At 49.2% G+C, this 14,225-nt stretch overlaps 9 protein-coding genes across 9 annotated transcripts; 6 read left to right on the top strand and 3 right to left on the bottom strand.

Annotated features, from left to right (window-relative positions):
- Window positions 1-351: 351 nt before the first annotated feature.
- On the top strand, window positions 352-1,525 carry Bathy11g02190 (hypothetical protein VOLCADRAFT_89943; the record flags this gene model as incomplete). The annotated part of the gene is made up of 2 exons (XM_007510053.1): window positions 352-689; window positions 880-1,525. The coding sequence occupies 2 exons, from the start codon at window positions 352-354 to the stop codon at window positions 1,523-1,525; spliced, it is 984 nt and encodes a 327-aa protein (XP_007510115.1).
- A 280-nt stretch (window positions 1,526-1,805) lies between these two features.
- Window positions 1,806-3,608, bottom strand: Bathy11g02180 (predicted protein; the record flags this gene model as incomplete). The annotated part of the gene is made up of 1 exon (XM_007510359.1): window positions 1,806-3,608. The coding sequence occupies one exon, from the start codon at window positions 3,606-3,608 to the stop codon at window positions 1,806-1,808; it is 1,803 nt and encodes a 600-aa protein (XP_007510421.1).
- A 680-nt stretch (window positions 3,609-4,288) lies between these two features.
- On the top strand, window positions 4,289-7,033 carry Bathy11g02170 (predicted protein; the record flags this gene model as incomplete). The annotated part of the gene is made up of 1 exon (XM_007510047.1): window positions 4,289-7,033. One exon carries the CDS (start codon window positions 4,289-4,291, stop codon window positions 7,031-7,033), a length of 2,745 nt encoding a protein of 914 aa, XP_007510109.1.
- A 160-nt stretch (window positions 7,034-7,193) lies between these two features.
- Window positions 7,194-8,126, top strand: Bathy11g02160 (short chain dehydrogenase; the record flags this gene model as incomplete). The annotated part of the gene is made up of 1 exon (XM_007510313.1): window positions 7,194-8,126. One exon carries the CDS (start codon window positions 7,194-7,196, stop codon window positions 8,124-8,126), a length of 933 nt encoding a protein of 310 aa, XP_007510375.1.
- Window positions 8,127-8,250: 124 nt separating this feature from the next.
- Bathy11g02150 (predicted protein) lies at window positions 8,251-9,858 on the bottom strand (the record flags this gene model as incomplete). Its single annotated transcript, XM_007510137.1, has 1 exon — window positions 8,251-9,858. One exon carries the CDS (start codon window positions 9,856-9,858, stop codon window positions 8,251-8,253), a length of 1,608 nt encoding a protein of 535 aa, XP_007510199.1.
- A 181-nt stretch (window positions 9,859-10,039) lies between these two features.
- Window positions 10,040-10,924, top strand: Bathy11g02140 (unknown protein; the record flags this gene model as incomplete). The annotated part of the gene is made up of 1 exon (XM_007510107.1): window positions 10,040-10,924. The coding sequence occupies one exon, from the start codon at window positions 10,040-10,042 to the stop codon at window positions 10,922-10,924; it is 885 nt and encodes a 294-aa protein (XP_007510169.1).
- A 101-nt stretch (window positions 10,925-11,025) lies between these two features.
- Bathy11g02130 (hypothetical protein CHLNCDRAFT_135856) lies at window positions 11,026-12,084 on the bottom strand (the record flags this gene model as incomplete). Its single annotated transcript, XM_007510110.1, has 1 exon — window positions 11,026-12,084. One exon carries the CDS (start codon window positions 12,082-12,084, stop codon window positions 11,026-11,028), a length of 1,059 nt encoding a protein of 352 aa, XP_007510172.1.
- Window positions 12,085-12,150: 66 nt separating this feature from the next.
- Bathy11g02120 (unknown protein) lies at window positions 12,151-13,179 on the top strand (the record flags this gene model as incomplete). The annotated part of the gene is made up of 1 exon (XM_007510072.1): window positions 12,151-13,179. The coding sequence occupies one exon, from the start codon at window positions 12,151-12,153 to the stop codon at window positions 13,177-13,179; it is 1,029 nt and encodes a 342-aa protein (XP_007510134.1).
- Window positions 13,180-13,314: 135 nt separating this feature from the next.
- On the top strand, window positions 13,315-14,019 carry Bathy11g02110 (predicted protein; the record flags this gene model as incomplete). The annotated part of the gene is made up of 2 exons (XM_007510165.1): window positions 13,315-13,416; window positions 13,780-14,019. The coding sequence occupies 2 exons, from the start codon at window positions 13,315-13,317 to the stop codon at window positions 14,017-14,019; spliced, it is 342 nt and encodes a 113-aa protein (XP_007510227.1).
- Between the last annotated feature and the right edge of the window lie 206 nt (window positions 14,020-14,225).

Here is a 14,225-nt window from a genome sequence, read left to right as displayed (position 1 = left end):
TGCAGGAAAAGAGGCCGCGCTTTGTTCTTTTTTCGCTCGTGGCAGAGAGAGAGACAATTTTTTTTTGCTTAGGGTTTCAAACCCTATTTTAGAACCCTAAACTTTTGTTTTTTTGTGTTTTTGCTGAGCTGGCATTTACAGAAAATATCTGAATTAGGTCAACACAGATCCCTCGTTTTAAGAGAGAGAGACGCGCGAACGAACGAACGAACGAACGAACGAAACAAACAAACAAACATGCAAAGATTCATAAACACATTCTGCGGCGGCAGTCACCAAGAAAACGCGAGAAAATATCAACGAGAACCAAAGTCTCCCTCGAACGCATCCATCGGGAAAGGTTCGTTTTTCATGTGCCTGGACGAAGCCTCGTCGGTGTGCAACCCGAAAGAGTTAAGCCACGACTCTTCGAATAAAGCGCGAATATTTACGATCGCGGAACACGCGAAACGCGTCAAACTGCTCCGGGCGAAACGCGAACTTCGCCTGCGACGCGTTTCTAAATCAGACGCGTTTAAAGAGGCGACGAGGACGTACGAAACGTTCGGTTTGGGTGCTTTTGCCACCTGGGTGAGCACCGAACACGCCATCTCGGCGGTTTCGGACGACGAGGTGACGGTGATGTTCTGCGGGGACTTTTGCGTGCCGAATTTGCACACGTTGGACGACATGCACTCGGCCTTCGTCAGGTTCGTTTTTGTTCTTCTTTTTGTTCTTCTTTGTCTTCTTCGTTTGTAATGTTCGCGCGCGCGGAAAAGAGGTGCACAGATGGTGTGAAAATATCTTCATTTTGTGTCCCTGAAAACGCCAAAACAACACCACTTTTGAAGAGAGTTTAAAAATACTTACATATACTTCTCCGAACAATATAAAAAACAGAGGCGAACACGTGGACGCGTACGCGCAAGTCTCCAACGCGCAACGTATGCTCGATTTCTACCGCTGGTCGAACAATTTTCGCTTACACGAAAGGAGAACGCACAAGTGCGATCCGGCGCTGAACACGGACTTCATCGCGTCGAAGTTGGAGCAACTCGCCGAGGCGAACGAAGCGGAAGGGAAGCGAGGCTTCGCGTTTGTGATTTACGATAAGAAGGCGCACAGGTTAATCGTGGCGAGAGATTCGACGAGGAATCCAATGCCATTGTATTGGGGGTTAGCGCCGGATGGAGAAAAAGGCGATTGTTTGTTCGTTTCGACCGAGGAGAAGAACGAGTTGTTTTCCGAGTGTTTCCCGGCGTCGAGTCCGTTTCCCAAAGGGGCGGTGTTCGTCGCGGAAGGGACAATTGGGTGGGTTCCCGGGGAGAAAGGCGTCGCGTGTGGACCGACAAAGTCTGGAGAGACTGCCATGAGAGGCTTCAGGAAGTACGGGACGATGCCGGTGAGATCGATTCCGAGAGTGAACTCGTCCGGGCAAATGTGCGGCAACGTCTTCCGCGTGGAGTCCTTTTCTGATATGATCGGAGAAGTCATCGACGTGCACGATTTGAAGAGACACGGGAGTTATCCCGCGATGATTCAATAAAGAATGCGACTGCTGCTCTCAGGTATATACATGTTCGACGAAAACGAAGAAGAAAACGAAAAAAAAAATCAAAGAACGAACGGACGAAGAAGGCTCACCACGCTCTCGAGCGCGCGCGGCGACATATCCTGTATTTTAATTGTATTTTCAAATGTGTGCGCGCACGCGGTGGAGAACGACAGAGGACGCTTAAAGATAGAGCCTGTTTTTATTTTAATGCTATATGTTTACTACTACTGTATTATTAATATATTCAACGCGTTTACTACTTCTACAATCTCTAAGATATCAAACTACTCGCTTTCGGTACGGGCGAATTCAAAAACGTTTGCCCGTTCGTTTCTAGTTTCCTCACTGCGTTCAATTTAGCACGTCGACGGCGTTGGCGGCGAACGAGAATAACGATAATAGTTAACGTTACGCAAAATAGGATGTATTTACTTTTCTTACTCTTTGGCGATATTCGAGTGGCGCCGCCGCGCTGCGAGCGCGCCCCACCGTGGAATGATGAAGAAGAAGGAGAAGAAGAAGAAGAAGAAGAAGCTCTCAAAGCAGCCATTTGCTTCACGTCTACGGTCTTTTTACTGTTTGAAGTTAAGATGCGAACGACCAAATCGACGCCATTTGAGACGTCCACGTCGGTAATCTTTTGCCGATGCGTCTGCGACGCGTCCGGACACGTCACCATAATTTCAAACGTGTTCGTCGTACCTCCGCTCGTCTCGCCAGCAATAAAAACTGGTTTCACAAAATATCCTCTCTTATTCGTAAACACCGGCAGCGGTGGTTTATTCGTTTGCCCATCGTTGCGAAGTTGTCGATCGAAATCTAAATTTTCGACGCGCACTTCGCACTTCTCCAACGCTTCGTTCGAACTCTTATCGAACACAAACCCGCGAGCGGAAACAAACATGACGTCGTGTGCGGTATCAATAGACGCTCGACAGTGCGCGCGGATAATCTCCCCGAGTCTTTCATCCTCCAAAGGCCATTTGCGATCGTTCACTTCAATCGTAATGTCTAAAGTTTGCGTCTTGACGTAGTGCCAATCTTGCATGCCGCCCCACAACGGGTACCACTGCGCGCCGTTCGTCACGCCTCCGACAAACTCTTTGGACTCTTTCATTTCACCGTGCGATTGCGCGTACAACGAGGCCGCGCGTTTGAAAATCTTGTCGTCCGGCGCTCGCGAGTACTTCGTGGATCCATCGAGATTCCCGTCCCAGGGATAATTCGCGACCAACGCGCCTTCGTGATAATTCAACGCGCCGGTCAAATTAACTCGTTTGCTGAACTCAATAATCGACCGCGTTTCCGGTTGTAACTGCCTCAAGGTATTGTCGTATAAATCATTCACCCTCCTATTTTGCACGTGAGGCGCCCCCATCTTCACGTGATGCGGCACTCTCCTCGGTTCCGGTTTCGCGAATTCGATAAACGGAAAATCTCTGTTCAAATCGATATTGTTCGCGTTCTCTCGTCTCCGTTTGGCAAACCCGTCCGGGTTCAACGTCGGGATGAAATACAACGTCGCTTTCGTTTTCACTTTACTCGCTTTCTCGATATCGTTCCCAAAAAACGAGGAGGATTCCTCGTTCTCGCGATGATTGTCGTCCTCTCCGCACGCCCACTCCGCTAAGCGCAACGTTATTTCTCTCCCGACTGGTTCGTCGCCGTGCATATTCCCGATGAATCCAAACGAAGGCGTCGTTTGTGCGTTCAAAACGTCGTCATCCTCTTCATTTTCGCTCGTCGTCCTCTCTCCGTTATTGCTCTTGTCTCGGTGGTCATCGTATAAGTTCCTCACTCGCATCGCGAATATCTCGAACCCGTTGACCGAACTGCCGATTGGAATCACCTCTCCGTGCCGTTTCCCCTGGGACGTCTCCACGCAGTTCTTCGCGATTGCATCGAACGCGTCGCGTAACTCCTCGTTCGTTTTATACTTGTTTTTGGGTGGTGATGACGGCATCCTTTCCGTCGTCATCGGTCGAATCGCCTCGACTTCAACAGAGAAGACGTGTAAAAGAAGACAAAGAGAAAGAAGCGCTTTCGTCAACGCCGTCGTCGTCGTAATCATCATTTCCTAAAAACAGCGAAGAAAAAAGAGAAGAGGAATATCTGCTTTAAAGCGCAAAAGGTAAATTGTCCTCTCAATAAAGCGTGTCAACAACAACAAAAACTCCGCTCCCTTTCTTTCACCGAAGCCTTTTATAAACTTTGTCTCTCCTCTTCGCGCGAGAACAACAACAAAGACAAAAGCTGATTCACAGTGCTCGTCTCATGTCTTCTTTTTGCTTCTTTTTTCCAAAGTGGCGGACCTTCGGAAGACCAAAAAAAATTTTTGGGCAATCGAGACCAAAAAAAAAAATGACTGTGACCCTAAATGCATTTTTTTGTGCCTCCGCTCCTTTGACGCGCAAGAGGGGGAAAAGAAAAATTTTTAAATCTTTCTCAGACCGCACATTCTCTCTAAAGCGCGCGCATATAGTATTCTAAACGCACATTTCCCTCTTTCGCATTCAGTGCTGGTATAGTATTCCTTTTTTGAAGAGAGAGAGAGAAAGGTTTAGTAGTGTTGTTGTTGTTGTTTGTCGGAGAGCAGTGCATGTGTTTTGTGTGAAAAGGATATATCTCATTTTTGAAAGCGTTTTGGAACCGTTTGTTTGTGCGTCCGTGTGGATTGATTTGGTCGAGAAGCTCTTTTAAAACGCGCTTCTTTTCGTTACAAATATACACGCAACGAACGTGTGATTCTTCTCGATGAGCAGTCACCGCGATCGTCGCGTTTACGACGATCGAAAGAATCAAACTTTGTTCACGACCAACGAGAACAACACCACCAACAACAAGGAGAATTTTGTTGGGAAGAGTTTCAAAGAAGAAGAGACCAATACAACGAAGAATACTACGAACGACGAGAAAGATAAAGGTTTATCCGACTACGTTCCAAAAGTAATCGGTGGTGGTTCTTCTACTACTGCGACCATCTCTTTGAACAACGCTCAAGGACAGCGGGAAAACATGACGCAAACCATCACGACCAACGTGCGCTCCTCGCGCGACCGAGGCTCGTGGGAAGGCGTTTTAGGCGAGTATTTGAAACATAAAGGCGATACGCCGTGGAGAGAGAAATCGAGTCGCGTGGAAAGAGCGACGGCGGTGAGAGCGAACCCGACGTCACCGCAAGCGTGGTTGGAGTTTTTAGAGGGGGAGGAAGGCATGTTTGCGGAGAAAATGACTGGGAAAGTAAACGTGGTGACCGGATCGAGAAACGGCGTATCGCTGTATCGGTTGTACGAGTTGGCGACGAAAACGCTGCCGAGAAGTGGGAACGCGAAGAACGAAGATTATTTGAGAGTGTATTTAGGTTACGCGAGACAACAAATGGTTCACAACACGGACGACGCGAGAGATACGTTTAAGTTTTTGAAGTCGCAAGGCATCGGGCAGACGCACGCGATTTTTTGGTGCGAGTGGGCGGCGTTTGGCGGGCAATTGAAAGGCGACGAGAAAGCGATTAAAATCTTGAAGAAAGGGTTAGAAGCGAATTGTGAACCGAAAGAGGCGTTGGAGATTATGCTGGAAGACGTGCAAGGGAAGAATATTGATTTTACGACGGCGATTCCGTCGCCCTACGTGAGAGACGTGACGGAAGGCGGAAGAACGGCGACGTTGCACGGCGGGGCGAGAATGATGAGCAACAATACCACGAGCGCGATGAAGAAACCACCGTCGGCGATGAAACCGTTGACGTTTGACTCGAAACCGATGGTGTCGCACACCGCGGCGAGACGGCGACAGAGTGGGTACGTGCACGATCCGACGCTGATGAACACCACCACGGGGTGTTTGACTTCTCAGCAACCGACGATGACGCAACCGACGCATCATCACACATCCACCACGAGTTCGAGTTTGAGCGGCGACCGCACCAATGCTGGCAATACGGTCACAACGGTAGCAACAGTGGGGAATAATCACGCGCATGCGACGCCTACCATCACCACCACCAACAACAATAATAATAATAATCCGCTCACGGCTCAGAAAACAGAAAGTTTGCGCGCGCGACTAGCGGCGGCATTAGAATCGAGCAAAAAATCAGCCACGACGACAACTACGGTCACGCGACCGGTCATGGCAACAACACTAACAGCAGCAGCAGAAGGTAATAGTAGTAAGAATAAGAATGAATCGAGCTCCTCGGCGGCGCATCCAACATCGAACGCGCAAGCGCCGGTGAGCAAGAAGCAACCAACATCATCATCTTCCAAACAGCCGTTAAAGCGGGAAGACGATCAACATATAGTCGTGAATGGCGCGAGATACGCCAAGTTAGAGTGTATCGGCCAAGGCGGCACGTGTAAGGTATATAAAGTCGTCTCGCAAAAGAGGAAGATCATGGCGTTGAAGAGGATTCGTTTACAAGGCAAGCAGAAGGAAACCGTGGATGGCTTCATCGATGAAATCAAACTCTTGAAACGTCTTCGAGGGAAAGATAACATCGTTCAAATCGTCGACGCGGAAGTCTGTCCAAACGAAGGGTTAATCTTAGTGGTTTTGGAGTTTGGGGAGATTGATTTAGCGAAAATGTTGAACAAGCGCGAGCGCCAACGCGCGGAGAGCGGCCACGCGCAACTCGTAGACGACAATTTCATGCGTCTCTATTTCGAGCAAATGGTCGAAGCGGTGAAAACTATACACGAAGCTCGAATCGTGCACTCGGATTTGAAACCTGCTAACTTTCTCTTCGTCGAAGGAACTCTGAAACTTATCGATTTCGGTATCGCGAAGGCTATCAATCACAACCAAGCGCCGAATCACACGAACATCGTTCGCGACCATCAAGTTGGTACCATCAATTACATGTCCCCGGAAGCTATTCTCAACGGACAAAAATCCGCCTACGGCGATATGATTCCAGTCGGAAGAGCCAGCGATATTTGGTCGTTAGGGTGCATCTTATACCAAATGGCATACGGACACACGCCGTTTAGCAAAATAAACGGCTTGGTACAAAAGCTCCACGCAATCACCGACCCGAACCATACCATCGAATTCCCTCCGTTACCGGTTAAAAACGATCACTTGATTGATTTAATGAAGCGATGTTTAGAGCGGCGAGTGGAGAATAGAATAGAGGTTCCAGATATTCTCAGACACCCGTATTTACGCCCGGAAGAAGCGGCGGCGAGTTTGAACACGAGCACCTCCTCCGACGACGCCGAAAAAGCGAACAACGGCGCCGGCGGTTTGAGCATGCAACAACTCCAACAACTTCTCACTCAACTCTCCACGAACAACACCGATAACGCCATCGACGTCAACGCGTTATCCTCGCACGTGTTCGCGCAAATCGCCGCCGGTCAAAACGTTTCCGTCTCGCCTCTTTTACGTAAGAGAACGAGCGGGAGCGGTTTGTCGCCGCTCAGCGAAGAGGACGAAAATCTCAGAGCATCATCATCACCATCATCCGGGTCCTCGCCGATGGAAACGACTGAATAATAATAACGAACGCTGTTGGAGAGAGAGTTTTTAGTAGGAATATGCCGTGTGATAAATACAAAACATCTTGCGCGATACGTACAATTTTTCTCCCATTTTTCACAAGACTTGAAAGGAGTTTTGGATAACGAGACGACGTCACTTAATATCTCTCCCTCAAATGCCACTTCCCTCCGCCCCAGACTTGACGAACAGAGTGGCCATAATCACCGGCGCCTCCCGAGGTATCGGGCGCGAAGTCGCTTTGGCGTTAGCTAGTCGTGGATGTCACGTCGTCATCGCGGCGAAAACCGTCCAAGCGCACCCGACTTTACCGGGAACCATTTACACCGTCTGCTCGGAAATCGAATCGAAATATCCAAACGTTCGAGCGTTACCCGTGGTGGTGGATTTACGATCCGCGGACGCGTGCGTCAAAGCGGTGGAAGAGACGGTGAAACATTTCGGCAGAGTAGATGTATTAGTGAACAACGCGAGCGCGTTGTGGTGGCAAAACATGATCGACACGCCGACGAGCAAATATGATTTGATCAACGGCATCAACGCCAGAGGCGCGTTTATCATGACGAGAGAGTGCATGAAACACATGCTGAAGAATAAGTGGGGGAGAGTCGTGAGCATGGGACCACCGTTACCGAAGAGTTACACGGAATATGCAGGGAAGACGGCGTATTACATGTCAAAATGTGGGATGTCCATGGTCGCGCTCGGCGCGGCGGCGGAAGGCGAGGGATCGAATATTACCGGGAACGCGTTGTGGCCGGCGACGATTATCGAAAGTTTAGCGGCGACGAATTTTAAGTTAGGGGAAAGAGATACGTGGAGAAAAGCGAGCATATTGGCGGATTGCGTGGTGCAGTTGTGCGGAGACGCGAGGACGACTGGGGAGACGTTGATTGACGATTTGTATTTGGCGAAATTGGGGATGTCGCAGAGAGAGATTCGGGAGACGTATAACTTGGATCCGTCGAAAGAAGTGCCGAGGTTTTTAGCGCCAAGTGCGGATGGGAAAACCAGTGGTGGGGATTGGAAGATTAAGAGAGGGGACGTGAAGAAGTTGAAGAAGGATTTAGAGGTGAGCGCGAGGCTTTAAAATAGCAGAGACAAAAATTAGAAATGACTAGTAACGTGTATCATATATCGTATCGTTGCAAAATGAAAGTGAAGTATTGCTACTACATCCAAATATTTAGTATTGCTACCGCATGCCATTGTTTTTAATCTATTTTCGAACGTCGTTTTCGTCGACCTATATTCGGGTTGCAACAGATTGTTTTTACGACGAGTACGTACCACGCCCAAAGGCCGAAACCCAAAACTACGATCCACGGGAACACGATGAAAAACGCCGCTTTGTGAAAGGTCCATTGTTTTTGAAAATCGGACATCGAACGCTCGCGGAAACATTCCTCGTATGTGGGTTGCTCTGCCGTCGTTCCTCCTTTTGGCGCTTCGAGCGAGGAAAATAAGACTTCCTTGGATACGACGACTTCACCGCTTTCGCCCAAGATGTTCACGTCTAGGCTGTTTTTATCCCAATGTATTAAAACTTCGCCAAAGTTTAACCCCATGTAGATATCGGGAACGATATTCTTCGGGTACCACCATCTCGGCATGAACTTCGACGGCGTCATCTTTTTGTAAAAATACGTCACCCATTTTGGTCGGACTTCTTCCACCGCGACGTGCGTGATTCCAGAACTGGTCGCGTCTATGCTCTCGTACGGTAAATGACATCCGGGCGCTCGAACGTCAATCATCCCTACGTGCACGTCGCCGGATAAGAATATAACCCTTCTCTCTTTTGCCTTGGAGACGAGACGCATTAACCTCTTTTGATTCGACGGAAACGAACCCCAATTCTCTATCGATTTCCCGAATTCTCTCGCGATTTTATAATTCACCGCTTTATACATCTGATTGAGCTCGGCGAACACTTGTATCGAGGACCCAATCAACGTCACCTCCGCGTTGCTCGGTTTCATCAACTCCTTTTCCAACCACTCCCATTGCTTTGGACCTAAAATATCCGCTTCTCCATCTTCAGGCGTCGATCCGTCGACGAAGTTCCACCGAGTATCCAACAATAGAATCTGTACCTCCCTGCCTCGTTTCGCCTCGTCGTCCTCGTACACGGAATAACTCTCGTACACCCCGTCTCTTTCCAACCGTCGCTCCGTCTCCTTCCCTTCGTCCAAAAAATCTAAAAACAACTCTTTCGCCGTTTCCTTGTGTTCCCAATGTTTCCCCGCGTTGTTCATGCCGTAATCGTGGTCGTCCCACGTCCCTAAAATCCGCGCTTTCTTCGCCAGCCTCTCGTACGCCGGGAACCGCTTCACCGCCGCGTACGCTTCAGCGTGGAACTTCTCTCCAAAATACTTCCTCTTCTCGAACGTAATCCGAGTGTCCGCGTATACCGCGTCTCCGAGCCATATGAATGCGTTCGGGTTAGTCCGTTCGATCGAGGTCCATATTGAAGTCGCGTTCATTTTTTGGTGCTTGTTGCAGCTTCCGAATGCAATTTTTGTCTCTTGAGAAGCCGTCACCTCAAGTTTTTGCATCATCCACACGGACAGGACGACGTATATACTGCGTGAGAAGAAAAAGCGCATGAGCGAAGTTTGAGGAAGAGAGAGAACGTAAAGAACGGGTGCGTTTCGCGATTTCGAATAAAGAGCCTCTCTGTTTGCGCTCCGAAAGCGAAAGTTTGAGAGCGAAAGACGGACGGAGAATATTCCCAACACGTGCCGCTTTAAAAACAGTTGAAACGCTTCGTACGTTGCGAGAGAGACGGAGAGAGAAAGAAGAAAGAGAACGCACATCATTTTGAGAGGAAGAAACGACGAAGACAACGACATAATAATTCTTCGCTTCCTTGCGGAATAGGAAGAGGACGACGAGAACCCGGTCGTTCTCTCTCGCGCGTTATATAAAAGTGAGGATTATTTATACAATTAAAAGTCAACACATTTCTCCATTCTTTCGCCCCGAATACTACTAACACTGATGAGTAGTCGCGCGAGTGCTCCGAGCGAGAGCGTTGCTCAGAAACGCAAAAAGACGAACGAAAACGAAAACCTCGGATGGCTCGCTTCCGGTTCTTTCCTCCCACGGAAACGGAAACCGATCGAAAATATCACCCAATCCTCTTTGGTGTTCTTAGAAGCGGAGAAGGCGAAATTGAAATCGGAAACCGCGTTTCGTAAACCTTCTTCAACGACGACAGGAACAGCGGGAGGAACGACAGCGGAAACGACGACGAGAGGAAAAAGACCAACAACGAAGCGAATTTCGAAAGAGAAGAGAGAATTATTGAAAGAGAATAAAGGCGTTCGTGAACGGAATTTAAAAGACGTCAGAGACGAGGAGAGAGAGAAAACGACGTTGGAGACGAAGGCGAGTTTGTACGAAAAGTTGTCGAAAGACGACGATTTGGGAGGAACGACGATGAAAGTACCGAAAGAAGGATTCGACTGTATGGATTTCAGACGGAAACGACTGGAGGAAAAGGAAAAGGAGGAGTACGAGTACGATTTTGGGAGCACGTACGAGAGACGCAGATACGCGGGAAGAGAGGACGAAGACGAAGACGAAGAAGAGCGAGAACGGAACGAATTTCGGGAGCAACGGCGAAGAGAGGACGAAGAAAGGGAAGCGCGAGAATTTAGAGACGAGGAGAAGCGAGAGAAAGAGCGACGGTTGGTTGAAGACGTGGCGAGAGAGACGGAAGCGGCGAGGCGAGAGAGGGAAGAGGCGAAGATGGAAACCGTCGAAGCGAGAGAGAAGCTGAAGAGGAAATTCATCGAAGAAAAGATTGCGCAGTTGAAGGAGAAGAAGCGATTGGAGAAAGAGGAGAAAAAGAAGAAGGTAAAGACAAAAGAGGCGAAGTAGTTATTAGAGAATTTGTAGTTAGAGATGCTTTATATAGTTTTATCCGTTGCTGTATATTAAGAAAGATTTGATATCTCTCGTGCGCGCGCACCTCACAGTCATCATTCGTCATCATCGCTCGAACTCGCCGCGGTGAACGCCTTCGGCGACGCACTCTTCTGCGTCTTTTTCAAGTTACTTTTGGGCCTAGTGTTGTTCGTATTACTATCAGAGCTACTCTTTTTCTTCAAAGTCTTCTTCTCTTTCTTCTTCTTCTTCTTTAACTTCTTCCGTTCCTCGTCCGAGTCGCTCTCAATCTCCACGTCGCTCTCTTCCTCCTCTTCCTCCTCTTCCTCGCTCTCTGACGCGTCCAAACCTTTATAACTCACCTGCGTCCTCGTGTTCCTTCGTCTCCCACCTTCGATAATATTCGACGCGTCGATATCCTCCAGATCTTTTTCCCGTTCGATGTCCTCCTTGACTTTCGCCAACTCTCGCGCCGTCGCGCGAATATCCAACGCGCGTTCCCCGAGCAACTTCTCCAACGCATCCTCTCGCTCCAAATTCGTTTTAAACTTCATGAACACGTGCGTCGCTTTCGTAATTCCGGCATCTTTGCACAGTTTGCGAAGTTTCGAAACTTTCGCGTTCGGCGTTTCCGTTTCCGTCTTCCTCTCGCGAGTTGGTTGCTTCTCTGACTTCTTTCGCTTCCTTTTTACCAACACCTTTGCCTGGTCGTCTTCGTCGTCCTCCTCCGAATACTCGTCCTCCTCCGACTCCTCCTCCAAATCGTCCTCCTCCTCGAGCGTTCCACGTTCAATCACTTCGAGGAGCAGTTTCCCGATGGTCTCTTTCACCGTCGGTTCGTCCAACTGTCGTTTGCTCAGGCGTAAATCCGTTTCGAGAAGTCTCCGGAAGGATTTCTCCCCGAGCTCGTTTTTCTTCTCGACGATGAATTTTCTCCGCGATTGGATGGCGCGTTTGACTCGTTCTGCGAGCGACGCGGTGGTGGTGTTGTTGTTCTCGCGCATGATGCGTATTCGTGTCGTGTGCGACCTCTTTCGCTTCCTTTTCTGCAAAAAGCGTATCTTTTCTCCGGGAAAAGTGTTGACACGGCGGCACTTTCTGCGCTGCTTTGAAACGCGGAAAAGAAGGCACGCGACCCGTTGTTGTCGTGACATCTCGCCTACGCTCGGAGAAAGAGGCGGAGGAAACGAAGGAGAAGGAAACAACACTCGTCTCGGAATATGAACGCGACGACAACGTTGCTCTCGTTTCCCGAGTTCATCTCGAGATGTGCGTTCGTGAACACATCGACCGCAAAGACAACAACGGTTTCGTCGTTGGATGAGATTGACTTTTCACGCGCGGTGGCGACGCCGAGCGACTTATACGGCGCGTATTTAGGTTTGATGCGATCAGGTTTATGGTTGGAGTGCACGCCGAGGTGTGAAATGTTTACTGTCGGCGAGCAGGAGGAGGAGGAGGAAGGAGGAAAAGGAAAGCGCAGACGAGATGAACAACAACAACCGCCTTTGTTGTGTTTGATGTGCGAACCGAATCCGAAACCGGAGGAAACGAAGAAGAGAAACACAAAGAATAACACAACAACGAGGAACAAGAGGGACGGAAACGTCGGCAACGGCGCGAAGCGAAGAGCGAGAGCGAAGACGAAAGCGTACGCGTTCGCGCTGAACAGAGGCGTCGTCGACGAGACGTTTTTAGAGGCGGTGGCGAACGGAGATGGTTTGGAGAGGTTAGCGGATCCTTCTTTGAAAGAGCAGCCGGAGGCGAAGGAGAAGGCGGGTTTGATAGCTTTGGCGATGGAAGAGGAGAAAGGCACCGCCGCGGAACTGCCTTTGAAAGAAGACGAGAAAGAAAATGAACGAAACCATCGACGAAACATCGAGGAAAATGTAAAAGAAGAAGGAAAAGAAGAAGAACAAACCGCACCCTACGAATCCATCATCGTCGTCACCATCGACTCGGACGGCACCACCACGGCAATGCGCGTCTCTCGAGGTTTCGTCGAGCCCGAAGAGCTCCGCCGCAAAGAAGAAAACGACGACGAAGAAGAAAACGACCTCGACGCGTCGGGCGACGACGACGAAGAAGAAGAAGAAAACGGCTTCCTCGGCGGAGGAGGAGGAGAAGCGAAGAACCCACCCAAAGGGAAGAAGAAGAATAATAAGACAAAGAAAAGCATCCCCGCCGGCGCTTTAGCCTTTAGCAGTAGCGACGACGACGACGATTTAGACGACGAGTATAGCGAATAGATAGTCGAAGCGTAAAGTTCGAGAGGCAACCCAACTAAACCCTACACCCTAACACAAAGACCTCCGAAAAGAAAGCAAAGAGAAATTTCTCCACTTTTAGACAAAACCACAACTCGTGAAACGCATAGAGACATAATGGGTGCCGACGACGTCGTCACGAGAGAATACACCATCAACTTGGGCAAAGCGACGCACGGAGTGACTTTTAAGAAGAGAGCTCCGCGCGCGGTGAAAGCGGTACGTGCTCGTTCGGCGTGATTTCCGAAAATGCTTTTCTTCTACGCGCAAATTTGCTCCTTTTGTTTTTCCTTTCGTAGACGCGTAAATTTTTGCGTAAAAACAGACTTGAAATCTCGAAAAATGGATCCTGTTACGACTTGCGAGAGACGCGCGAAACGCGCGAAACGTACACGCGGTGTATTTATTTGCGCGTTTGTCGCGTATTTGCGCGTGGTGCGCGTTCGTTCGTGCTCTTCGGGCGACGCGACCGAGAGAGAGAGAGAGAGATGAGGGAAAATTGTGTTCCGGTGCAAGACCCCAAAACACCCTAAACAAAAACTGACTCAAAACTCCCTTCACCTCTTGTATTACCAAACACAGATCAAAACGTTCGCGCAAAAGATGATGAAAACGTCCGACGTCCGCGTGGACGTGAAATTAAACAAAGCCGTTTGGTCCAAAGGCATTCGCAACGTCCCGAAGCGCATTCGCGTCCAAATCTCTCGACGAAGAAACGACAACGAAGACGCCGACGAGGAGATGTACTCGTACGTGACGGTGTGCGAAGACGTCCAGAAAGGGGATTTCAAAGGGTTGGGGACGAAAGTGATCACCGAATAATGTAGAGAGAGAGAGAGAGACTTACCTTTTTAGCCTAGCACCGACTGTTATGCACTCGTCGTATAGCGAATATATATACCATATATACCATCGCTCGCGTCTTTTCTCGCTTCACACACCTGCGTTTTACTTCACAAATTCTCACCCCTCCCGACGACGACAAAAACGCGAAAAGAACAAAAACACCTTTGGAAATCACGTCACCC

The sequence above is a fragment of the Bathycoccus prasinos genome, assembly GCF_002220235.1.
Source record: "Bathycoccus prasinos genomic : Chromosome_11".
In the NCBI taxonomy this organism is placed as follows: Eukaryota; Viridiplantae; Chlorophyta; class Mamiellophyceae; order Mamiellales; family Bathycoccaceae; genus Bathycoccus; species Bathycoccus prasinos.
This window is presented reverse-complemented; position numbering and strand designations above follow the sequence as displayed.